The following is a 24,947-nucleotide window of genomic DNA, read 5'->3' on the forward strand; positions in this document are numbered from 1 at the left end:
CCTTGAAGCCCACCCGTTTAACCCGTTTCACCAACCCCATCTATCCTTCTTAGTTCTATCTTTTTCTTCCAACACCATTCATGCCCTATTTTTTCTTTTTTTTTACATGAACAGAAGATGTAAAATTGTAAATGTCTTTCAATCCCAATCCCTAATCCATCTTATATGCTTCACTGATGAAAGAAAATCTATAAATTGATTTCATACATTGACGAATATCAGAGTGGTGTTCCTGTATTGTTTCATTGCTTCTGTTGTTTCAATTATTACAAATTTTTTTTAGTAATAAGTCCGAAGGTAAATTCACTTATTAATCAACCTCATTTTAGTTCATATTTTAAAGTTTAGTCATATATTTATTATAGATATTGATATTTGGAAGTTTAATCTATTGTTAATGTTAGTTGTTACTATATGAACGTTTATTGTTTTAATGGATCATGATTTGTAAAGAGTTTAATGTGCTCTTCTAATTGGTTTCTTTTTCAATAACATGATCAGGAGATGCGTCAATTGATTTCCTATGTGATTAAAAAAACATTTTAATTGAATATAAATTTAGTGTTCAATGTTCATATTATTTGGGTGTAGCGGTATGTTATCTACTTAGAGTCTAGGTATATAATGTCTTTGTACATGATTGAAAGAATGCACATCTTATTATAGATTGGTATAGTATGCAGGTTCTCGAAACGAGTTCTTAGTTTTAAATGAAAGGAGTGATGGCGTTTTTTATTCTACTTAGTTTTCTTATTTTGATTGTGATATAATATGTATTCAGTTTGAAGCGATTTCACTAGAAAGAGATGGGTGACCTTGATCGAGTGAACTAAAGAGACATTTTTAGGTGCTTTATGATCCGATTTTAATACAATTGAAGCTATTCATATCCATCTTTAGATACGGGTGTTTAACTTCTATTTGTTGGAATGGTAAAGGTTATACTTATCTTCTATTTGTGTTTTGATTTGTAAAATTCTATTTTATAATACGGGTGTAGATACGGGTGATCTGCATATAAAGGTTATACTTAATGTTCAACAATACTTATGTCAAATTTAAAGGTAGCACCTCTATTTTTCTTCTTACTATGTAAATTACTCGCTTCTTAATTTACAGGCCCTGAGAATCTTAATGATAGTCATTTTTGTTCTTCTCAACAAAAGCTATTAAATTAATTATTTAATTATTCAGCCACGATGCTTGCCAAGAATTTTAGTCCACTAGCGGTTAGTTCGTCTTAGGTCTTACCCTTTCCTTCGACTGATCTTGTGTAGAGAGTTTTGCTTGTAGTCTCATTCAACGTCACTTACAGCCAAATACAGAAGTTAAAAGTGATCTGATCACTTCGGCTACAAAACCCAAAATGTTCGTTAATTATCAAAAATTCAGATTGCACTTTGGATGTGACCTCGTCTCTTAATTACTACTGTATATACTTATTTATCATAACCTGTTAGTGATATACTAATACAGTATAAATCCAACTCGGGCATTTGTACTATTGCAAAAAGGCAGGTTGGGTAATTGGTAAGAGTGGGTAGTTGTTTAGGATGATAAGTTGGTTTGTCTAGATTTTAGAATTGCACCTGTATCTTTCGTTTAGCCAGTTCCAAGAGTCATGACATTGTTACTCCACTTGGTATAGTATATATTAATACTAACATGTAATTTTGTGTGGGTTTTTGACTTTAGAGTTTAGACGATACTGATAGATTAGTTGATCTAGAATTTGAACAAGACATATGAGAAGTATTCCATCATTTTTCTAGCTCAGATGCAGATTCTTCAGTTTTCATCCAGGATTTTGCTCGAAGTGCTTTGGTCAAACCCATCAAAGTCTATGTGGGTCGAGCAAGAAGCAGCAAATTTTGATGTTATTGACTATATATTCATATGTTATCTTATACGTACTCAAGTAATAATGGAATGAGATTCATTTTTTTCTACCAAAATGGTTAAATTGTGTTACTTTGTATACTGTTTTATGTTTCACTATTTTTTTATATTTAAATTAATGTTCTCCATTTGTTGTCTTTTTATTTTATCAACATTTTTAGACATTCAATAACTATAGTGTTTATACATATTTTATCATTATGTTTCATTTACTAATTTTTTTAAACCAAAGTAGTTTGGAATTTTCTTTTTCCTAAACATAAAAATTGTAAACATTTGCAAAGTCGCACTATTAAACTACACAAAACAATTTTTAAAATGTCGCGCATCGCGCGGGTCAAAAACCAATTAAGTTATATAAGGATTCTAATTCTAAAAAAATATAGAATACTGCCGACCTATTTTTAATAACCCCATCAACATTAATTAATTAACTATAATTATATTTATATATTATACGTGTCTATTTAGTTTATTAATACATTAAACTCAATAAATATCATGACTAACGAAAATAAAGTAACTATTTTGCAAAATATCAATGAGAATTCGATCGATTACCTCATCAAAGTTAAGATATTGCATCTTTGGAAGTGTTTATTTCAAAGAAATCCCACTAAAGCATCCGGCCTTGATATGATATTGGTAGATGAACAGGTAAACAACTTCCGTTCTTATTTATTTGTAAGTTGTAACATGTATCTTAAACCTTTGTTAATTTGGTACTTTGCTAATAGGGCACAAAGATATACTACTCAATACGTTACAATGTGATTAAAGATTTCGAACATCTACTCAAAAAGGAGGGTTCCAATTAATCTCAAACTTTGAAGTGAAATCTACAAAATAAACTTTTGTGCTAGCTAAACACCCATGTAAGCTCAACTTTCTGAAAGACACATCTGTTTATGATGCAACTGCGTTTGAAAGCGTTAAAGAACTTTTTGAATTTTGTTCGTTTGAACGGATTAACAAATGCACAGTTAATGCGATGAAGGAAGATATGTGATTGTTTAGACAATATGATTTAGTATTAAGTATTTACATTTTTTGAGTATCTCAAATTTTTAAAGTCTATTTTTAGAATAGTATCTTTGTCTTGCATATATTATTTCTTATATAAGCAATTTAATAAACTCTTGTCAAAATACACGGGTCTAAAATCTAGTACTATTCTATAAAGCTCCTCTTCCTTTTAACTAATTAAGACTTTGAAATGACCATATTATCACTCTTTTATATTTATTAACTACATTAAACCCGTACTGCGAGACTGACTGAAAATGTAAACTAAAATTAATTAAAAATTACAATTATTATTCATGATAATATGGATTGCTTGATTCAACTTTTTTTTTTAAATAAAAATAGTCTTCGTATATTAAAGAGTTTTATTTCAGCTCCATTATGGCAAAGCCCAACATTTCAGCCCATTAAAGAGTAAATAAATAAACTTCAACGGTTGAGCCCAATAAAGAGTAATTAAATAAAGATTTTCATGAAACGAAAATCCATAATCGTTTGTTGTGTATTACCCATAGGCGTCTCTATAGTTTTAAGAGGCTAAGCAACCGCTTTACCCGAAAATTTAAGGCCTCAATTTTTTGCAAAGTAGGCTTAGCGTTTGGACTTTGTGTTAGTATCATTATACAATTTGCATTACAATAAAACTCTTAATGGTTTTTCATCAACTTTTACACTTTTTTTTACTAGTAATTGAGCTATTTGAAAAAGAAAATTCTTTGTTTACGTTTGATTAGTATGGTATAATGATAATAGACTAGGCCCCAAAATTTGATCTTGCTTAAGGTCTCCAAATACCTTTAGTACCAAACATTCCTTGTGATTCAGTGAAGTCAAAACTTGCGATTCCATCTCAACATAATACTCCTAAATACAACAAATATTTAATCACATTTTATAACATCTTCAATTCGATGCATTAAGTATTACAAAGAATTTTAATTTTCTCTGCGTATTATTATTACTTTAATCACAGGAAATTGTTCAAAATTTATGTTAATTTGTGCTTTCTGAGCCTATTTCAATCAAATGTGCTTTCTGCCCATTGTAATGATTAAAAGGTATTAATCATTAGTTATACACCATAATATTATATGACATGGTTTCCTTGAAAATTACTCCCTCCGTCCCATTAAATGTGTTCAGTTTTGAATACTCAAAGTCTATTTTTTTATAAGTTTGACCTTAAATATTTTTTATTGGATTATATAATACTTAAAAAGTACTCCCTCCGTCCCATTAAATGTGTTAAAGTGATTTAAAGTAATGAAATTAATGTTGATAATGATTTATAAAGTCAATTAGTGTTCCCGGTAAGATATAAGAGTTGTTAAGTGTTCCCGGTTGCGTTAAACGAGTCGTAAAGGGCCGAAACGAGTTATAACGAAGTGCGAGGGCCTAGATGTAAAGTTGTGAAAGTTGTTTCAGTATAAATAGGACTCAAAATTCGTGCGTAAGGCTGGAGAAACAGATCTGAACCCTAAGAAAGCTTCACACACAAACCCTAGGTTAATTCTTCAAGTTCTAGGGGATTTCGGAAGGGTTTTTGCTTGGTTTTCAATCTGTTGATCAATCTATAGGTAATTGAGGTATTATTACATGGATTTTATGTCCTTTCAATCATATAATCAGATCCATAATTGGTTTAGGTTATTAGAGGATCAATTGATGTCAAAAACGTGTGTTTTGATCGATTCGATAACCTAAAATGTTTGTTGTTGTGATGCAAATCAAGTAGGGGTTAATCAATGATTTCATTGCATCATTATGGTCTTAAAATGATGAATGTTGAGGTACAAAAATTGTTCATAAGGTTATGGGTCGTTTGGGATGTGTTTGGTTAGGTTTTGGAGTTGTTTTTCACGTCTGGTCGTCGTAACTCCCGTTACGATTGTGTAACTCCCGTTAGCTGGGTAACTTGTGATACACCTGCATTGTAACTCCAATTACAATTTTCGTAACTCCCGTTACAGATTTTCGTAACTCCCGTTAGAGACTGATTTTGTTAACATTTTTAAACGACCATAACTTTTGAACCGTAATTCCATTTTTGACAAATAAGCTATCCACGAAATCGTGAGAAGGTCTAATCTCTAATGGTAATGGTTTTAAAATATGATTATGATGTCAAGTTTCCATAAAGGTCTAAGGTGTCCTTAAGTGTCTAGTTGACTTATGATTCATTCATACTCGTTATAGGTTGTCAAAAACACTTGTCAAGCACGGTAAACTCGATTATGATTGTTGAGTACTCCATTGAGGTAAGATACATAACTTTTCTCACGCTGGAGGCACAACAAAACGTGGTTTTCTATAAATAACCTCTTAATCGGATTATCTTATGTGTGTTGGGTTTTCCGGGTTATGCGGGAGGTTATGTGGTAATATATGCATGTTGAAATGATTTATGTTGATATGATGACGTTTAAAGTAGAAGTATATATGTGCATATGAAGTATGATGCTTATAATGACGTTGCTATGATATGTTTAAGATATGTGCTGTTGATAATGTCGTTGATATGCCTTAATGTTGATATGTGATGGCTTGTATGTGGGACTTAAGTATGACATGTCTAGTTCACTAGATACACATGGGAGTTGCTATGAGTTGTGCACATTAGTGGGATTAAACGTTAAAGTAGATGTGGGATTACTTAGGTAATGAATATACCTAATGTTAAAGTAAAGTGTGAAATGTGGGAAATCGTTCTAGCCTTAGTGTTAGTGCGTAAAAGTAAGAAAGATAAATACGTGGAAAATGCTATAGCTAAATACGTGAGATTGACGTGGGAAGTGTTAAGATTAACCCGTACTAGTTGTAATGCTAGTGCGTAAGACGTGGGAAATCGTGCTAGATGTAATGCTAGTGCGTAAGACGTGGGAAATCGTGCTAGATGTAATGCTAGTGCGTAAGACGTGGGAAATCATGCTAGTTGTAATGCTAGTGCGTAAGACGTGGGAAATCGTGCTAGATGTAATGCTAGTGCGTAAGACGTGGGAAATCGTGCTAGTTGTAATGCTAGTGCGTAAGACGTAAGAAATCGTGCTAGATGTAATGCTAGTGCGTAAGACGTGGGAAATCGTGCTAGTTGTAATGCTAGTGCGTAAGACGTAGGAAATGTGCTAGTTGTAATGCTAGTACGTAAGACGTGGGAAATCGTGCTAGTTGTAAAGCTAGTGCGTAATATGTAAAGATGTAAGACATGAGAATAAGTTGATTAAGATAAATATATGAATATGTGAAAAAGATGTACATATAATTTAAGATGTGGGATTACAATGTGACTTGAGATTTAATAAGATGTGTTGAGACTTGTGATAAGTATGATGTATCGTTGATAGACACAATTAGAAGTAAATATGTATACGTGGGATATGTTTATGTATGTTATGCAAAGATATGAGATGCTGATTAAGTTGTAAGTATATGATGATATGATATGATGATACGATTGCATTATATGTATATGTTGATACGATATGATGATACCTTAGTATGCAAGTATATGTTAATATGATACGAAATGTGAAGGGATGTGGGAACAAGTAAAGATGGGATTATCTTACGGTGTTTGTGGATGATATGTAATGTGATCATGTTTTGATATATAAATACGAAGAAGTTTTATGAAAGTAAAATGAAGAACGTTTTGTAAAATGCGTGTATTTTACTTAGCTAATTTTATTAGCTAACACTTGCTTTTATGAAAATGTTGTGTCCTTCAGGATAAGCAGGTTTGAGCTAGGAAAGGATTAGCTCAGTGAGATGGGTAGATGCAATAAAGAAGACTAGCATAGTTTGTTGAATGCTTAGACTTCCCCTTTTAGCATTATGTCTTGGCTACTTTCGTTCATGATTTATGAACCTGTATTAATGATGACATTTATGTTGGTGCCATAACTTGGATTTCATTTATATGTTTTTGATGATGCACGTTAGTAACACCATTTTACAAAGGTACCATCCGGTTACGGATGAAGCAGTTTTAAAGTGATCCTTTTCCGCTACTTTTTAAACGCCGTTTGGCAAAGTTTATGAAATCCAGGTTTTCATAATGACGGGTGTTACAGAAATTAAAACTTTTATCGGTTTTTACAAAAATCAATACCATAAACTACCACTTTACCCAAAAATTATCTATACTATACTATTAAAGCAGATTCCCTGTCTAATCTTTTAAGTTTCAACATTTACTTCCCCAAAATGCCCTTCTATCAATTTTATATTACCAAACACCTTTTATCTCTCCTCACATCTCAATCAATCATCTTTTTTCTCTCTCCTTCATAAATCATTTATTCCTCCAATTGATTTAAAATCTTTTATCTCACAAACCGTACATCAATAAATTATAAAAATTATATGGGTGTTCTTAAAATTTCATGCTCTTTCATTAAAGATGTCATTCGATATACTTTTGATGAATTTTTAAATCTGAAGGCGCAACCCGTACGATTAAGGCATTTGACTATCACACTTTATGACCGATCACCCCACCATTTCACCGCCATAGACGGAACTATAAAGGGGCAAGGGGGTTCTGACCCCTCCAAAACTTTGAGCCATTAATGTAAATATTGTGGGTATAAAACAAAATGTTTACAAATGACCCTTGCATTTCTCCAAAACTCAAAGAAAGAAATTGAGGAGCAGAGTAACTAGTTGTGGAAATAACAATCTACTCTAATTGTTATCACTAATGTTTAGTACATCACCTGCATCCATTTGTCTTCAAATCATGTAAGCATTATAAGAGTTCATACTTATCGTCCTTTTTACTTATACTACTGGTACTTATTTTGATTGTTATTATTATTGTTATTCTTATATTTATATATCTCAATTGAAAAGCAAATTTGTTTATCGTTTTATTTGGATTTGAGATTTGATTCTTTTGGTTTATGGTTTCTAATAATTTTTTCATATATGTGATTTATTTTTGTCCAAATGAATTACTATATCTATGTAGTTCGTTGCATCCTTCCTTCATTCATCTGATTTATTGATGTAGATTTTTATTACTTTACACAATAGAAGAGCAGTTTTGGTGTGACATCAATATACATATATTTTTTAGTTTATAAAGCTAGTATAAATTGACCCCCCCTCTCCCTAAATAAATTTTTGCTCACCGTCGCAATGCACGGGTACTCACTCTCGTTATTTTAAAAAGAAAAATACTCGTAGTAAAGTCTTTCACAGAGTTTAAATAAATAAAGACACTATAAAGTTATTATCATGAAAGCATATTGAAATCATTATGACACACTTTGGTGGTGGTTTTTAGCTCAATAGGGATTTTATTTATTTTGAAATATACTTGTTCTTTTTACATATATAGCACTAAATAATAAATATTGATGTCTCATGCTCCCAGATCTCACGTAATTATGATTTTTCGCCTATGTAAATAACTAGCTATAATATAATGCTTATACGGTACTATTTCTTTGATCATTTTGATCCATTATTTTGACTTGACTTAGACTTGATACCATGAACAAAGTTTGAATCATATGATTAGCAGTGGTGGAACTTGAATACTTACTATGGAGGGGCGAAACTAAATGACACATAAAATTTAGCTTTGTTAGAAAGGCTAATATGTATAATGAAAATTATTTTTGAACAATATATAAGAAAATTAGTATTAAAAATAAAAACTTTTGGAGGGGCTAGAACCCCCTTTGGCTCTTTAAAAGCTCCATCTTTGATGATTAGTAACGATGAATAAAGGAGCTAGAAGCCTAAAAGGCTAAAACTATGATTATGTTTTAATAGATATCGAGACTAGCTACTATTTTATATGCTGCTCTTCGACTACATTACGCAACCTAACAAACCCGTATCTTGCGCCACTTCGTAGTCTCGTACTAACCATGAAAGGCTGTCCCATAGACCTTTTGAACATATATAGCCCACAAAATTCGCTACCTTCCAGTCCTCTGGAGGTTGAAAAACATAAAATTAATTTCAAGGGTTAAATATTTGGGCATGTATGTAACTTGTATACTTATTTATTGTATGAAAAAAAAAAGACTTTCATTAAGTTCCTTGTATGCAATTAACTTGTAAAATTGAACAAAACATGTAAGTAATGAGTTAAATGTGGAGGTCCCTCATTGTGTCATGTCTCATATGTCAGATGATGTCAAGTCAGTATCTAACTGATTTCTTACACGATTTGTTTAATTTTGTAAGTTAATGATACCTACACCGCTACCACCATGAATGTCACCACCACCCGTTGTCGTTGTCACTACACTGCTGTATCGTACGGACATTTGTCTAGTACATATATATGCCTCTTTAAGTTGTAAGATTTAAGACATCAAACGAATTATCATAGATCGAGCACAGATAAAGGATAACATCAAATTGAACTTTATATCCGATTCCCGTTCTTAATTCTCGTGACAATGACATTTGTCATTATCCTTTTTCTTTATTGGCTTGACAACGAGACCACACTTGACTACGGTCCATTTCCCCTCTTCCCTTTATTTTTGGGGGGTCATATCGCGTCACATAAACCATCAGTTGAAGATAGAAAGTAGCAATGAAGTCAAAAATCATATATACACATATCTATATGACTGTGTATCGACATGACTACATACTATACCGGTTGCTATAATTAAAGAAACCTAATTACTAGCTACCTAGAATGTTAATTAGAGTAAAGTAAACAATGACATATATATTCCGGATCAATAATAAGCTAGATTGTTTGATGGATGGTGTTAACTGTTGATTATTATTATTACTAGTGTTCAGGCACGTCTAATAGACGGGTAGTCTCAAAATATATTAATCAAAGCTAATATGATTCGAGCAACCACCAATATGACCAATATTACAACTTAATCAATACGAAAGCTAAAGAAGAAACATATGAAAATTAACTCCATATGAATATTGATTCTAGTTTATCTTTTTTTTTCAAATTTAGATGAATAAAAAAATTGCAACAAAGTATATAATTTGAAAAATACATACCAATTCATCAACAAAGACCATCTCGAACGTTTTGATTTTTTTCGGGTTGTTCCATTCTGAAACAGTCCATACCTGCACAACACGGAGTCATATATGATGGTTAACATATAATTTGGAAAATACTTACCAATTTATCAACAAAGACCATCTCGAACGTTTTAACTTTCTTCAAGTTGTTTCACTCTGAAACAGTCCATACATGCATATCACGGAGTCGTATAGGATGGTTAACATGTGTTGGCTTAAGATCTTCAAAATGAATTAATGTGGTCTTATTTCTTGTTGTTGAAGAATAAGTCATAATGAACCTTTAATAAAAAAACAAACTAAATTAAAAGAGATAATAATAACAATAACATAAGAATTAAATGCTAAATAATAATAACAATGATTAAATATGAATAAAGTATATAAATAAAAAAAACCCTTTTGGTAGTCGATCGTAGGTTGCTTTTTTTTTAGCATAGTTTTTTTTTGTTGAGAATCTGTGAAGGTTTTTTCTTGGTTGTATATACAGATAAATAATTTTTGGGAGACTTTTTTAAGAATAAAAAGAGTTTTTAATTAATAATAAGGTCAGACATTTATTAAATTACGTAAAATATTTTTAAAAAATAGATGATTAATAAGGAGAGAGTATTATGCAAGTATTAGACTCAAAGAGGAGGAAAACAATTTCCAAAACCAATATCTTCGTTGATCCTCAACACGTCACTTAAAGGTATCTTTACAAAGATGATCATATATGCCAATCAATAACATACAACATATAATCGTCATAAAGCATGGTTGTTGGCAAGAAAACTTTTCCTTATATGTCTCTCCGTACTTGCGACCAAACCCCTATAGGATCGGAAAATTTTCGATAGACAGTAAAAACTAATTAATGGTACGTATCTCGTTACTTTACGCAATTATTAAATAACATTACACGTCAACGACATTACGAGATAATTTGTTTATCATATCTCCATATTGAATCCTCCCCTGAGACTAAACAACCTCATTTTTATGCAATTACACACATCACGTGTTTGTTATATAATGAGTCATACCATATGAAATATCTAAAGGTAGACCAATATATAGTTTGGTAACGACACCGTCATTATACATGAATTAATTTACTGACCAGTAGTAGTGTATGCAATAACATGAACTTATTACAGGCCTCCAACTCACTCACTCACTCAGATTTGTAAAGGCTGACATTAAAATGATTATATTCGGATATATCGAAAAATCCATACATATATTATAAACACCAAAATGGTATATGAAAATATAATTTGAGTTGCCATCACGGGGATGTTATATATAAATTTAATTATGCCCACATGGTGTTGTTGGAGCTAACGACAATTGACGTGGGTACCCGCTCACATGTGTGCTTCAAAAAAGCAACCAAAACTAAACTATACCCATTTTCTACTTTTGATACATATGTTTATCTTTAATATGTGTAAATACGTAATATTATGACTTCAAAACTTGTTTTATATAGAGTTCTCGTCGACGAGTGAGCCCTGTTACGTATTTATACATTTATATGGCCGGAGAGATAAACATATGCGTTACATTTGTGATCTTCAATGTCATATATATTCACTATTAACTTATGATTAGTCTCTATCATTTGATTCATTTGATCAAAGGTATAAAAAAAATATTAAATATAATCAAAATGTTTTACACACAATTGTATAGTATATAATTTGTGTATGATCGATATACCTAAAATTATTGTGTAAATAAAATCACATGCATCTTCTTTTCTTTCTTTTTTTTTATTTTATATTTTTTTTTTTGCCTCCACTAGATGATTTGAGGCATGACAACCATTTGAGCACTTCGGAGTCTCTTATATTTCTTGTGACAAAAACGTACAAAAGGTGATCGTCCTATTATCGATTTTATTTATTTCTTTATTATGATAAAAGTATATAACTATATATCTTAATTTAATTATCATTGAATTCTTAACGTCATTAGATTTGTAACATAGCTAATGTGATGTATATGTTATGATTTTTAAACAAAATGTAATCTTAACATCACTTACTCAAAATATAAAAAATAATAATTGTTTAATATAATAAAAAGTTAAACACGTTCATTGTTTTGTATATTCAAAGAACCAAATTAATTAACAAATTGATATCAGCTGAGATGGTAATTAAACTAGGTTTGACAATTTGTATCAAATCTGATCATAGGCAAAAACACCAAAGAATGTGTTTGTTTGGCCAAGGCAAAAACACCAAAGAATGTGTTTGTTTGGCCGATAATATTATAAAGATAGTGTAGGCCACAATCTTCGGACCCATATACATATCTTCCAATAAAAAGTTTTGACAATACATGTTACTAGTATATTTTGACTTTTTAAATGTTATATTTTGATAAGTTCTTTCTTAAAAAAGTTTTGACAATAAAATTTTTCGTTTCTCTTATATAACATTTCATATAAATATTTATCTTTTATTGATATAACTTTCATCAAGTATTATATAGTACAAGTATAAATATTTACAGTTAGAAATTAAAAAAAAAAAAACAAATTGTGACATTTAATGAAACGGAACATGATCATGTAGATATGTTGTTTTAATTGTCAATGGTTTCTGGCTCAATGATAAGATTTTGAATCTTAAAAAAATCCATTAAGGTTTGAGTCTTATTTTCTACATTTGTAAAGGTGAATTATTGGAAAGGTTTTTCAAGAGTCTTGAGTTTCGTCCTAAGCACATATATAATTTAACAGTAAAAGTCGATTAGCTTGCCATTTTAAAAAATATTGTCTTAACTAATATTTGTAATCATTATTTAAGGGTGTTTAGAATTCAGATTGTGTTTAGAATTTCCTTTATTTCTTTTGAATGAACTACCTAGTATTTTTACGTATTGTCTATCCAGCAAAATTGTTGATGAGGGAATGAGAAAGATATCACTAGCAAATGCTAAAATTGGCAAGATAAAAAAACTTGCCAACAATACCTCTAAAATTGGTGTATCTTTTCTAGTTTGAATTCTAATAATATTTTAAAGAGTTTGTTCTTCTAGAGGGTGTTTGATATGAGTGAATCAAATAGAATGAAAATGTAATAGAGAATAAATATAGTGTGAAAGAGAATGAGTATTTGGAAAGAGAATCGACTCCATCGTTTGGTACAAGCAGAGAATGAATATATAAAAAATACTAAATTTTAAATAATAATCAGATTTAATACATATAACATCACTAAAACAAAAAAAAAAAAATTAAAAATTTTCATTCCCATCAATTCTCTACATTTCATAAAGAATTGAGGGAATGAAATCAATTCCCTATTCCCGATTCTCTTTCCCATTCTTCATTAAAACCAAACATGAGAAGTGTTTCTCATTCCATTTCCACCTTTTCTATTCCATTGTACCAAATACCCCCTATATCTTGAATGAGTATACCATTACAAAAACTCCCTCCGTAAATGTCTTTAACAGAATTTAAACCCATAATCTCGCAAGATGAAATCATTCAAGAGAAAACACCAGACTAAACATGATAACAAATTTATCTATATCTATATTATATTATAAAAAATAACACTTTATTTTTTGAAGTGCTGAAAAATATGTAATAATTTCACTTATTATCCTTTAAAATATTTCCACGTACACTACGCCTTAACATTAATAATTAACTTACAATATCAATCCTTTTATCTTTTAAAATATTTCTATTAATCATTTACATCAATTAATTTTACATCAATTATCTACCCCATTCGACGCCTCATCTATCATCAACAGTTACCCCCACCACCACATCGTTCTCGCCACGATCACCGCCGTATTGCACGAGTAACGTGCTAGTTATTAAATTATAAAAAAGGAAAATGATAATGACAGCCGTTAGGGCTGTCACTAACAACATATTACATGCTTAAAACTTGTACATTATATATTAAAAACCTTCCCCTGATTTTTCTAACAACAAGGTATAAATTTTAATACACCCAATTAGTTTTTACTGACAATCCTAAGGGTTGTCACTAACAAAACCCTATAAAAAAATAGCATTGTATTTTTGAAAGTGTTGAAAAGTATGTAATATTTCCACTTAGCACCCCTTAAAGTACTATCACCTACACTATCCCTTTAACATTAATAATTAAATTACATTAATTATTTTTTACTTATCTAAACCACTCGACGACCCCTCTACCACCCCACCATCACATCATCGTCGTCATGAACACCGTCACATTGTACGGACAACGTGGTAGTAAAAATAATATTAAAAAGTAAAAAACGCGTAAAACAATTATAGGAGCAATGACTGTTTTTGAATGCTCACCAAAAATGACCTCGTTGGTAAATTAATGTCAGGTCTTTCTTTGAATTGCCATGAGAATTGGAGTCATTACTACTACTTGTGACAACAGTTATAAAGGTGGGGTTACCTTATTTGGTAAAACATTTTATATTTTAAGATAAAAGACCAAAGTTTAATTTTAAATTTTTAATAATAACGAGCATTTTACCCGTGCAATGCGGCGGTGAGTTGATGATGACGGTGGTGGCGACATCTATTGGTGTAGATAAAGGTATTTGATTTAAAGGAGTTAGTACATATATTTTATAATATAATAGACTAATGGTGTAATTTAATATTGAAGGGTTGATGGTGATTTAATTCATTAAGGGCATTTTGGTCAATTCGCATATCTCATTTTTGTAAACTTTCAACATGGGGTTATAATTTTTATATAGTAGTATAGAAATATAGATAATTTGATATTATTTGATGTATAATGTTTTTTTTCAAACTGCAATGTATAATGTATTTGTTATCTATTTATACTTTTATATTATTTTATAAAGCAAATTACCCTTACCTCTTTAAGTAATTAAGATTTTAAAATGACTATATTATCCTTCTCTTTATTCACTAATTTAAACATCTTTACTTATTTACCTATAATACCCTTAATGAAATAAATTACAATATAAATCTTAATTTTAACCCTTAAAGAACCATATTAACCCTTCTTACATCAATTAATTTACATTCACCACCACACCACCGCCACCACCACCGTCGCCACAGCTTCGTTGTTACCACCGTCAATTAAATTAACTAAAAGTTTTCTTTATCTTGAATTTTTTTTTCTTGGACGTTAAAGAAAAATTCACATCAACTAAAAGTTATTTTATCTTTTATCTTTATTCTTTAGGACTCATTTAACTTGAAAATCTAAAATTATAATAAAGTTAGTTACAAAGTATAATTACTACCTTTATTTAAGCATGAGTATGTGAACAGTAACACTAATTCTCACCAGTCCATTTCAGTCACATCGCATTTTTAGCTCGTCGTTTAGATTTTTCTATAGCACACGCCGTTTGATTTTTTTCTCGGATTTAGTTTTGGTTTTATAGTACAGTTCTTTTTCTTTTAATTTCCAAATTCCAACTAATATATATAAACTTTAATTCAACATTTTTTCTTTTGTCTTTGATTCGTGGTTTCCTTAGGGTGGGGGAGGGTTTCCCCACTCCTCCCCTCCCCTAATGTTAGGAATGTCTCATCACCCCTCCCTTTCCACCATTTTCTATTTATTTAAGAATTAAATAAGGAAGAAAAAACAAAAAAAAGGAAGAAAAAGACAAAAAAGGATAGGCACCAAAACCGGCACCGTGGTATTCAACTCGCTCCCCACCCTAGGTCCGGGGGGTCGACGCGGTGTTTCATCCGGTACCTATTGGGCACCGGTTCCCTTCCCTACCCACTCTGTCCAGCCTTATGCAAAATAAATATGTACATTCAACACTGCAAACTTTTGAACGTGTTTTTGGTATTTTCCTTGAATGCGAACGTGCAAAATAAATACCAAAATAAATATTCATACAATGCGAACGTTTTACATATAGTGACACAATTAATATTTACTCTATATTTATTTTTTTCTTTGACAAATGAATTATTTGTTTCATACCTAATAAGCTAAAGTGTAAAATATTTATTTTTTTCTTTGACAAATGAATTCTTTGTTTCATACCTAATAAGCTAAAGTGTAAAGAAAAAATCAAATAAAACTTGATACAATTCGAGCTCACAGTCGATAAATAAAACCGTTAGTTTGGATAGTTTTTGTTTCAAAAAAATGAAAATCCGAAACATTCAGTTTGGGATCTGGGTTTGGGTCAAAGGTCAAAACGACCCAACCTAACCAAACCCGCTTTTCGGAAAAAAAGAGATGGAAACAAATGTCTATGGAAACCTAAGGGTGCGTTTAATTGCGGAAAATACCTTAATTTGTTTTTCTTTTTTGTTTTCCAAAAATACATGGAAAACAGAAAACACATTCAAATCATAGTTTCCAAAACTATTTTCCATGAAAACAGAAAACCTTATTTTCCACTGGTTTATGGGAAATTAGAAAAAACACTTTTTTTTTTATATTATTTTCCACTTTTCATTTTATAAATTTTAAAAGTCTCAAATTGTTTTTCATTTGCTAGTGTTGGAGGAGTTTTAAAATTTTTTAATTGTTTTTAAACATCATTATGTTTATCAAAAAAGCTTGAGAAAATGTCTCCATTGAACCCAAAATCAAAGGTGTTATACAGTTATACTTAACACCATCAAGTTCAAACCCTAACTTTTAAATTCAACCTTCACCACCTCTAACTTGAATTGAATATGCGGACAACATAAGCTCATGTGTTTTGTTGACGAAGTAACAAAGTAGTGGCGGTTGAGACGGAGAGAATTGGTATTCCGATCGATGATTCATGAGTATATTGGTATATACTCGTATGATGATAATGAAGAGAATGGATGTGAACATCAAATGAAGTTGACAAAATAAACTTGGGGCTATAAGCTTGAGTAAGAAACTTAAAGAAGTTCAAGCTCAATTGTTTCGATTCTTATGAGTAAAAACTCAAGTTCAGTATGTGAGTAATTTTGGAGGATTTGCTCGACTCGTTTGTTAGATAATTTTTTTATATATTTTTTTTTTGTGTGTGTGGGGCTATTTTAGTTTTGTATATAGTTATTGTTTGGTAAGTTCAATTATAAATGTGATATATATTGTAAATTTTGACTTATACCAAACGAAGTCAACTCAACTCGTAGATGCATCCTGATTTTTTCTGTCGGTTTTAGGTTCGACTCTTTAAAGTGACAAGTATGTAGAGTTTTGCCTGAATACCAGTAAAGCGGTAACAACTCTTGACCCTTTAGTGGACCGGAATGTTGTGATGAGTTGGTCAATTATATAGTCCGGTGTTCTCTGAATATCATACTCGACTGACTATTAAAAACATAACGTTATTAGTTAAGAATGTGACTATTTTATTTGTATATGCATAAAACTTGTTTAAATTCGATTTAGTGTCCAAATATCAAGGTTGAACTCCGAACTCCAAATTAGGCTAGAACTTGATGAGAGCTTGTTTAAACTCAGCTCGCATCAAGCTTTAGCTAATCAAACATTCAAACTCATGTAGCTCTGTGAATACCTTGATGCTATATAAAGTGTGAACAATTTTGTAACAAAGCATCCAAAGTTTTATTTTGATGTAGCATATATAAAATCCAAAATTGTATTGTATGTGTATCATTAATCAAAGTTCAATCAAGTCTCCACCATCTTTGCACTCTTTGTCTGGCACCTTCAAATTCAATTCCATAAAGTGAAACAACCCTCCTTAACTACCCCTTTTTTCCCACTTTCTCATGTCCTTCCTTTAATACCCTCCCTAACTATACCATCCTCATTTGCCAAATTAGCTATTTTCTCATTAACACATTCTTCTTCTTATACAATAATATGTAGCTCTATAAGAACCTTACTTTAATTATTTCACTCTTCACTAAGATATAGTGTGTTACTGTGTTTTAGGTGGTTTTGATTCTTTAGATGGATTAATGTAAGTAAAGTTGTTAACTTTATTATTTGGATTTGTTTTAAATGATGTTATCTTAAATGGGTTTTCATTATTCTGTGAAAAAGTGAAGTTTACAATTAACTTTATTTGATTCTTATCTTGGACATCAATATGTTCCTCATACATATATTATATTATGTATCCAGTTATATATATATACATGTGTTTGTTAATGTGTGTGAATATAATATATTATGCAGGTTGATCACATGGGTTATCATCAGATGTAAGTGACAGAAAACAGTTTTTCAGATTGAATCAAACTGGTACACTCTCTGAATTTATATCCTTCTCTATTTTATCAAATGTGATTTTGCTTGCTTTTTTACTTGATATAATGTACAAAAGATGCCCCTTATTGTCCTTGTCTTCATTTTCTTAAATTATTTGTATGTGTGTAAAGTTTTGGAAAATGTCACTGGATTACATCTAAGTCAAAAGACTTATCTTTCCCGGGTAGCCTAAACGGTGAAATACGTCATCCATTTTATTATTTGTATATGTGTAAAGAAGTGTGATAGGATTTTTACATACCCCAAATCACTAAGTGGCAAAAATTTAAGTGCATTGTTTAAGTGTTTGCTGAATGATGTTGTTTACATATATAGGAGGGTCATTGAAGATGGGAACATTGGATTGTATGTTTACAATTATCATTTTCGTCAGTTTTTGGGTTTTTGGGAAATCGGAGATTTATATTGTGACAATTGAAGGAGAGCCGGTAACAAGTTATAGAGGTGGTGTGAGTGGTTTTGAAGCCACTGCTGTTGAATCCGATGAGAAGCTTGATGTCACTAGGTTTGTGTTCTTGGAACTGTTTTTTATGATACTAACAATACCAATGTCCCATAAAAATGTTGAAACATTCAAATATATGCTACTAATATTTTACTACTATAAATTGACTAAATTTATGATACTAACCTGTCGTAATTTTGTGATGTTTATTCAGTGATTCAGTTTCAGCATATTCCCATCACCTAGAACTCAAACATGATACTCTTCTTGAAACGTTGTTTGATGAAGGAAGTTATAAGAAAATCTACAGTTATAAACATCTTATCAATGGTTTCGCAGTTGATGTTTCTCCTGAACAGGTCAAAGTCTTTCCCTTTTGTATTTTTACGCGGGGATATTCGCCTTTGAATATTGAAACTCCGATTATTACTGCAAACCAACCGTCTTTCTTGTGAAAGTTCTAAAAAAACCCACTATGGTTTGCAAGAATTAGCCTTGTAAATAAAAGATGAAAAATGTGAGTGTAAATGTAAAATCGGCCTTAAAGCCACTAAATTCTGCACTTGTTCAAAATGCCTCATTTTGCAAACATATGGCATTTCGCAAGAATGATTTGTTTGAAACAAAGAGTCAAGTATGAAGAGTCAAAAAGTCAACCAAAACAAATGCATAATGGAAACCATCACTTTTGGAACCTCTTGTCCAAAACACTCATCTTTGGACACCTTTCGGTACTTTTTTCTTGCATTTCATAGTAAGATCATGTGCAAATCAAAAGTAAAAATGTCATCGTTAGAATCACATTTCTTAAATGTTTCTTAACATATTAGTAGGCAGAAATGCTCAGGCGAGCCAATGGCGTGAAATCAGTAGATAAAGATTGGAAAGTGAGGAAACTCACCACACATACACCACAATTTCTTGGGCTTCCCACCGGGGTTTGGCCAATGGGCGGTGGATATGACAGAGCAGGGGAGGACATTGTGATTGGATTTGTTGATTCCGGTATTTTCCCAGATAATCCAAGTTTTGGGAATCTTAATATCGTACCATATGGGCCTATACCAAAATACAGAGGAAAATGTGAAATTAATTCTGATACAAAAAAGAGTTTTTGTAATGGGAAGATTGTTGGAGCACAACATTTTGCAGAAGCTGCAATAGCAGCTGGTGCTTTTAATCCTTCGGTTAATTATGCTTCGCCTATGGATGGTGATGGACATGGAAGGTTAGTAGTTTTAATATCAGAATAATGTATCAGATATAAAATAGAAATGGTGCTACCCCTGCAGCCAACCCCAGTAATTTTGATATTATAAATGGATTTTGTTACAAATACATAAGCGACATAATTTTATTATATCTGTAATGGTTTAAACGTGAATTCTAGAGTTGAAATTGTAAATATACCACTGATATAAATTTATCGTGTTTTTATGGTTAAAACATGAATGCTAGAGTTTCAAATGAACCATTTGACCTCATAATTTACAATGGACCTATTTGAGGTTAAACGTCAAAGTGCTAATCTTGTTTCACAGCCACACTGCAGCAATTGCAGCCGGAAATAATGGGATCCCAGTTCGAGTCCATGGATACGAATTTGGAAAAGCAAGTGGAATGGCTCCTCGTGCCAGGTGTAGTATCTACTTTTTAATTATAGAGTTGGCGATTGTGAACCTTTACTTATGAACGGGTTTATTTGGTTTATGCCAATTGACAAAGAAGGAAATGTATCCAACTGGTTAAACAGGTTGGAAGCCGCCGAAAGTGAATTTGTTAATGCATCAAACCTACCAAATCATTTTTATTCAAAATAAGTTAATTAACTTATTAGTGAAGTAATAGTACATTTTTTAAATTTTATTTGACACACCAATTGTTTATATAGATTTTAATTTTTTGGACATGAAGTGTTTCGGCTCCAACTTGCTCATTTTGCCACCTCTAATGAAACTTTGTCAGTTGTACAAGCGTTTTAAAATGTGAGTAACATGTACGAATAGGATTGCTGTGTACAAGGCGCTCTACAGGCTCTTTGGGGGTTTTGTTGCTGATGTCGTCGCCGCCATCGAGCAAGCAGTTCATGATGGTGTTGACATATTGAATCTCTCAGTGGGACCCAACAGTCCTCCGGCCACTACACGAACCACATTCTTAAACCCGTTTGATGCTACCCTTCTCGCAGCTGTAAAAGCTGGAGTTTTTGTAGCACAAGCAGCTGGAAATGGTGGGCCTTTCGCCAAATCTCTTGTGTCTTATAGTCCATGGATCATGTCTGTGGCTGCTGCTGTTGATGATCGACGATATAAAAATCATCTTACACTTGGAAACGGGAAGATTCTTGCTGGAATTGGTTTGTCACGTAAGTTTAACATATGTGCTGTCATTATCTGATAATCATCAGTGGATATATTGCTAAAAGTAGCATATGCATTATGAATGTAGCTGCTACAAGTTTAAATAAGAAGTATACGCTCGTTGCTGCTAATGATGTTGTGTTGGATTCTTCGGTTATGAGATTTAGTCCAACGGATTGCCAGAGGCCTGAAGTTTTGAACAAAAATATGGTGAAAGGAAACATACTTTTATGTGGTTATTCGTTCAATTTTGTTATCGGAACCTCATCAGTGAAGAAGGTTGCTGAAACTGCAAGGAGTCTTGGTGCAATTGGCTTTGTACTTGCTGTTGAGAATGTTGCACCGGGAACAAAGTTTGACCCAATGCCTATTGGCATGCCCGGGATTGTCATTACGGACGTTAGCAAGTCAATGGTACTCACTTAAAGATCATCTCCCATTGCCTTTTCTATTATATGTCACTAATATTTCAGGGTTTTTGCAACTCCTTAATTTAATTGCATGTATATGTTTATAGGAGCTTATAAACTATTACAAAGCATCTACTTCAAGGGATTGGACTGGACGGGTGAAAAGTTTTAAAGCTACAGGAACCATAGGAGAAGGTTTGGAGCCTATACTTCACAAATCAGCACCTATAGTCGCTTTGTTTTCTGCCCGAGGGCCAAATATAAAAGACTACAGCTTTCGTGATGCGGATCTTTTAAAACCCGATATTCTAGCACCCGGTTCTTTGATTTGGGCTTCTTGGTCTCCCAATGGAACCGATGAGGCAAATTACATAGGTAATCGCTTGATTTGGTTGTTTCATTTTCTGGATCTCATCTAGAGACCCATTTACAAATGGGTCAATTTGGTAATGTATTTTCTCTATTGGGTCAAATGTCTAATTTAAAGCCAATAGTACAAAGGAGAATGGGTCAAGTGTGTCATCTTAATTGAAGTAATGTAGTTTTGTTAATTATATTTGGTAGGGAATTGATATATCTACAACGATTTTTATCATCTACAAGAATGCATGCAATATATAGTTGTACTCTGTGCAGTAAAATTGTACATTTGTTGTAGATGGTTAAGTTTTGTTGTAGATTCATCACTACCTTATTTGGTATACCGAGTATCTGTAAATGAGTAAAATCAACATGTTTCATTAGCTCAATCTGTTATAGCCTATTCCAAATCCTCTATTTGAGCCAAACTTGTTTGACTTGTTACCCAATCTATCCAGTTAGCCTCTCTAGTCTGATTTTAAAATGAGAAGATTAAGTCAATGTTTTGTTTGAACAGGAGAGAGCTTTGCTATGATCTCAGGAACGAGCATGGCTGCACCACACATAGCGGGAATAGCAGCTCTTATAAAGCAGAAACATCCTCATTGGAGCCCAGCAGCTATCAAGTCAGCTTTGATGACAACAACAAATACACTGGACCGAGGTGAGAAGCCCATTCTAGCTGAAAAATATTCAGGGGCAGACAAGTTGACATTCGTCTCGGCGACACCTTTTGATTATGGAAGTGGCCACGTCAATCCCCGTGCTGCGATGGACCCAGGACTCATCTTCGATGCAGGTACAGTTTGATTTTCATCGAAATCTTTTGACTTCCATTTGACCTAATCCATCACAGTTTTTAAACCATGAAATCAAAAACATGTTGGTATTATATATGGTAACAAAAATCATATGATAACTGAATTTGAGAAGTAATAAGTTTGACATATTTTTTTGGGTTTAGTATCCCGGAGTGTAAGTAACTTTTGCAACTTTTTCTATTGTGTGTATGCATAAAATTTTTTTAATATTTTATGTAAATATCTTGCTAAATTGAACACTTAATGTAAAATTTTTACGTTGACCAATCAAAAACTTTTACGTGGACAACTCATATAGTTGCCACGTATGCATTTTGACATTATACGTTTAATTTAGCGAGATACTTACATAAAATGTTCAAAATTTTTTATGCATACACACAATAGAAAAAGTTGCAAAGTTACTTACACTCTGGGATACTTGACCCTATTTTTTTTTGTCAAGGACCCCATATTGCCTTAATCTGGGGAAGAGATAAACTTTGACTTTATGCTCAACCATCCAATTTTACCTTCAAAATTTGACAACCCTTTATACTTGATGATAGTTTAATATCAAATGTAGTTCCAATATGGTAGCCTGTGACTGTGGGACATGTAATCTCCGGAGACCCAACTTTAAGTCCTGCAAGCTGCAAATTTGTTAATAATACCAAAATGTGTGTTCATATAACATTTGCTACTAGATCTATGTGATTTTGAATTCATAAGTCATAAGGTGACGTACTTAACTTATTTTGTCAAAATATTTCAGGTTATGAAGATTATTTAGGATTCTTGTGCACGACTCCTGGAATCAACTATCACGAGCTACTTAACTACACTCACCGTCCATGTAATTATACTCTCGGCCATCCTTACAATCTGAACACACCGTCGATTGCAATCTCCCATCTTGTAAGAACCCAAACAGTAACTCGAACAGTCACAAATGTAGATGAAGAAGAGACGTATACAATCACATCAAGAATGGCACCAGCCATAGCGATTGAAACAAGTCCTCCATCCATGACTATAAGACCAGGTGCATCACATAAGTTTTTCATCACTTTGACTGTACGATCAGTGACTAACAGTTATAGTTTTGGGGAGGTTTTGTTGAAGGGAAACAGAGGACATAAGGTCCGGATACCAGTTGTAGCAATGGGTTATAAACGGTAGCCACCATTTTGGGTTGGGTTGGGTTCATAATGATGTGATGTAATTCTTTTGTAAAACCGTTTTAATATATGAGTATAGAAAATGGCAGGTGTATTTAGATGGGTAATTTGTAAATAAAGTAGTTGTATAAGGTGAAAAGGCTATTTATTGCTATCAAGTTTTGCTGGTTGTTACTGCTGCTGGCATGGACAGATAGTTGTACTTGCTTGATGAGTTACATACCAATTTTGCGGCACATGCCACATGATACACGTATTGTGGTGTATGAAAGATAAGACTCATTCGCACCGAAACCAGCCCCCTTAGTAACTAAACATGTTATTTCTAGTAGTAAGTGAAGAATATTGTCGTCACATAGTTCAGTTTTTTTTTATCTTCAATTATATTAGCTTGTAGTTACGATCAAAGGTGGCTACTATTATAACAGGACATTTGCATTTTGATTTTATTTTTCTGTGAAATTCTTATTGTTTAAACATGAACTAGTTTATACAGTTTTTATAAAATCATGTTTGATGACCAGACTGATTCGAGATGACAAATTAGGCTAAATGTCACTGTCAACAGAATTAAACATAAATTCTTGCCTAGTTGCCCCTTCGAATCGTTAGGTTTTATTTCAGAAGGTCACTAGTCTTAAAAGTTAAATCAAACGATAATATTGTTACTAATTAAGTAGACAAATACTGGAAGAAGTATTGAAGTTTTGATTGGCTGACGAAGTCATGTCTTCTGTTAGAGAAACTTGATGTGCTTAAATTTCTTTGTATCAGCTATTCAGCTAAAAGTATCTTATTGGCACAATGATTCAATACTTCAATTGATTATTGAGCCCAAGTAGTATAATTAGATTGCTTATTGTGTAAATTTGGCTTTCTTATTGGTTCCCTAACAGTTTATCCATAATATAAAGAGCTGTTTATGGAATGCTAACTTAAATAAGATCTCAAATCGAAGGTTTTGATTGTTTTCATGATGGAGGAGTTGATTCTCAGGATGTGCAAATGCTAACCAAAACTTGGTTTAGTGTTCCCATAACGTTTTCGTTACATTTTCGTTATTTGGTATCACGATGGGAAGAAGCATGTGATTTGTAAATTGTTTAAAAGTACTTAATTGTTCACGGATACGATGTTAAACTAGACTATCATCTTGGAAGTTTAAGCTCATTTCCATTGTGGGAAGATTTACTTTGTCTCCCCCCCCCCCCAAAAGTAGTGTAGTGGGTAAAT

At 32.1% G+C, this 24,947-nt stretch overlaps 1 protein-coding gene and 1 long non-coding RNA gene across 4 annotated transcripts; both read left to right on the plus strand.

Moving 5' to 3' along the window:
• On the plus strand, positions 1 to 1,955 carry LOC122595078. Its single transcript, XR_006323188.1, has 2 exons — positions 1 to 297; positions 782 to 1,955. It is a non-coding gene; the product is annotated as an uncharacterized LOC122595078 (long non-coding RNA).
• Positions 1,956 to 17,746: 15,791 nt separating this feature from the next.
• On the plus strand, positions 17,747 to 24,163 carry LOC122595382 (subtilisin-like protease SBT2.6). 3 transcript variants are annotated; one of them, XM_043767733.1, is made up of 11 exons: positions 17,747 to 17,847; positions 18,066 to 18,131; positions 18,474 to 18,663; positions 18,818 to 18,962; positions 19,437 to 19,831; positions 20,145 to 20,240; positions 20,610 to 20,968; positions 21,052 to 21,377; positions 21,481 to 21,748; positions 22,251 to 22,532; positions 23,309 to 24,163. In XM_043767733.1, the coding sequence occupies exons 3-11, from the start codon at positions 18,488 to 18,490 to the stop codon at positions 23,713 to 23,715; spliced, it is 2,454 nt and encodes an 817-aa protein (XP_043623668.1). In that variant the 5' UTR covers positions 17,747 to 17,847; positions 18,066 to 18,131; positions 18,474 to 18,487; the 3' UTR covers positions 23,716 to 24,163. The 3 variants fall into 3 exon arrangements, with proteins under 3 accessions (XP_043623668.1, XP_043623669.1, XP_043623670.1); XM_043767734.1 differs by lacking the exons at positions 17,747 to 17,847; positions 18,066 to 18,131; positions 18,474 to 18,663 and having other exon boundaries at positions 18,881 to 18,962; positions 19,434 to 19,831; XM_043767735.1 differs by lacking the exons at positions 17,747 to 17,847; positions 18,066 to 18,131; positions 18,474 to 18,663 and having other exon boundaries at positions 18,914 to 18,962; positions 19,441 to 19,831.
• The last annotated feature ends 784 nt before the right edge of the window (positions 24,164 to 24,947 follow it).

The sequence above is a fragment of the Erigeron canadensis genome, chromosome 4, assembly GCF_010389155.1.
Source record: "Erigeron canadensis isolate Cc75 chromosome 4, C_canadensis_v1, whole genome shotgun sequence".
NCBI classification, from domain to species: domain Eukaryota; kingdom Viridiplantae; phylum Streptophyta; class Magnoliopsida; order Asterales; family Asteraceae; genus Erigeron; species Erigeron canadensis.

Coding starts and splice junctions, on each gene's coding strand:
- LOC122595382 (XM_043767733.1), top strand. CDS start 18,488: ATGGGAACATTGGATTGTATGTTTACAATTATCATTTTCGTCAGTTTT. Junction 18,664..18,817: donor GAGAAGCTTGATGTCACTAG/GTTTGTGTTCTT, acceptor ATGTTTATTCAG/TGATTCAGTTTCAGCATATT. Junction 18,963..19,436: donor TTGATGTTTCTCCTGAACAG/GTCAAAGTCTTT, acceptor ACATATTAGTAG/GCAGAAATGCTCAGGCGAGC.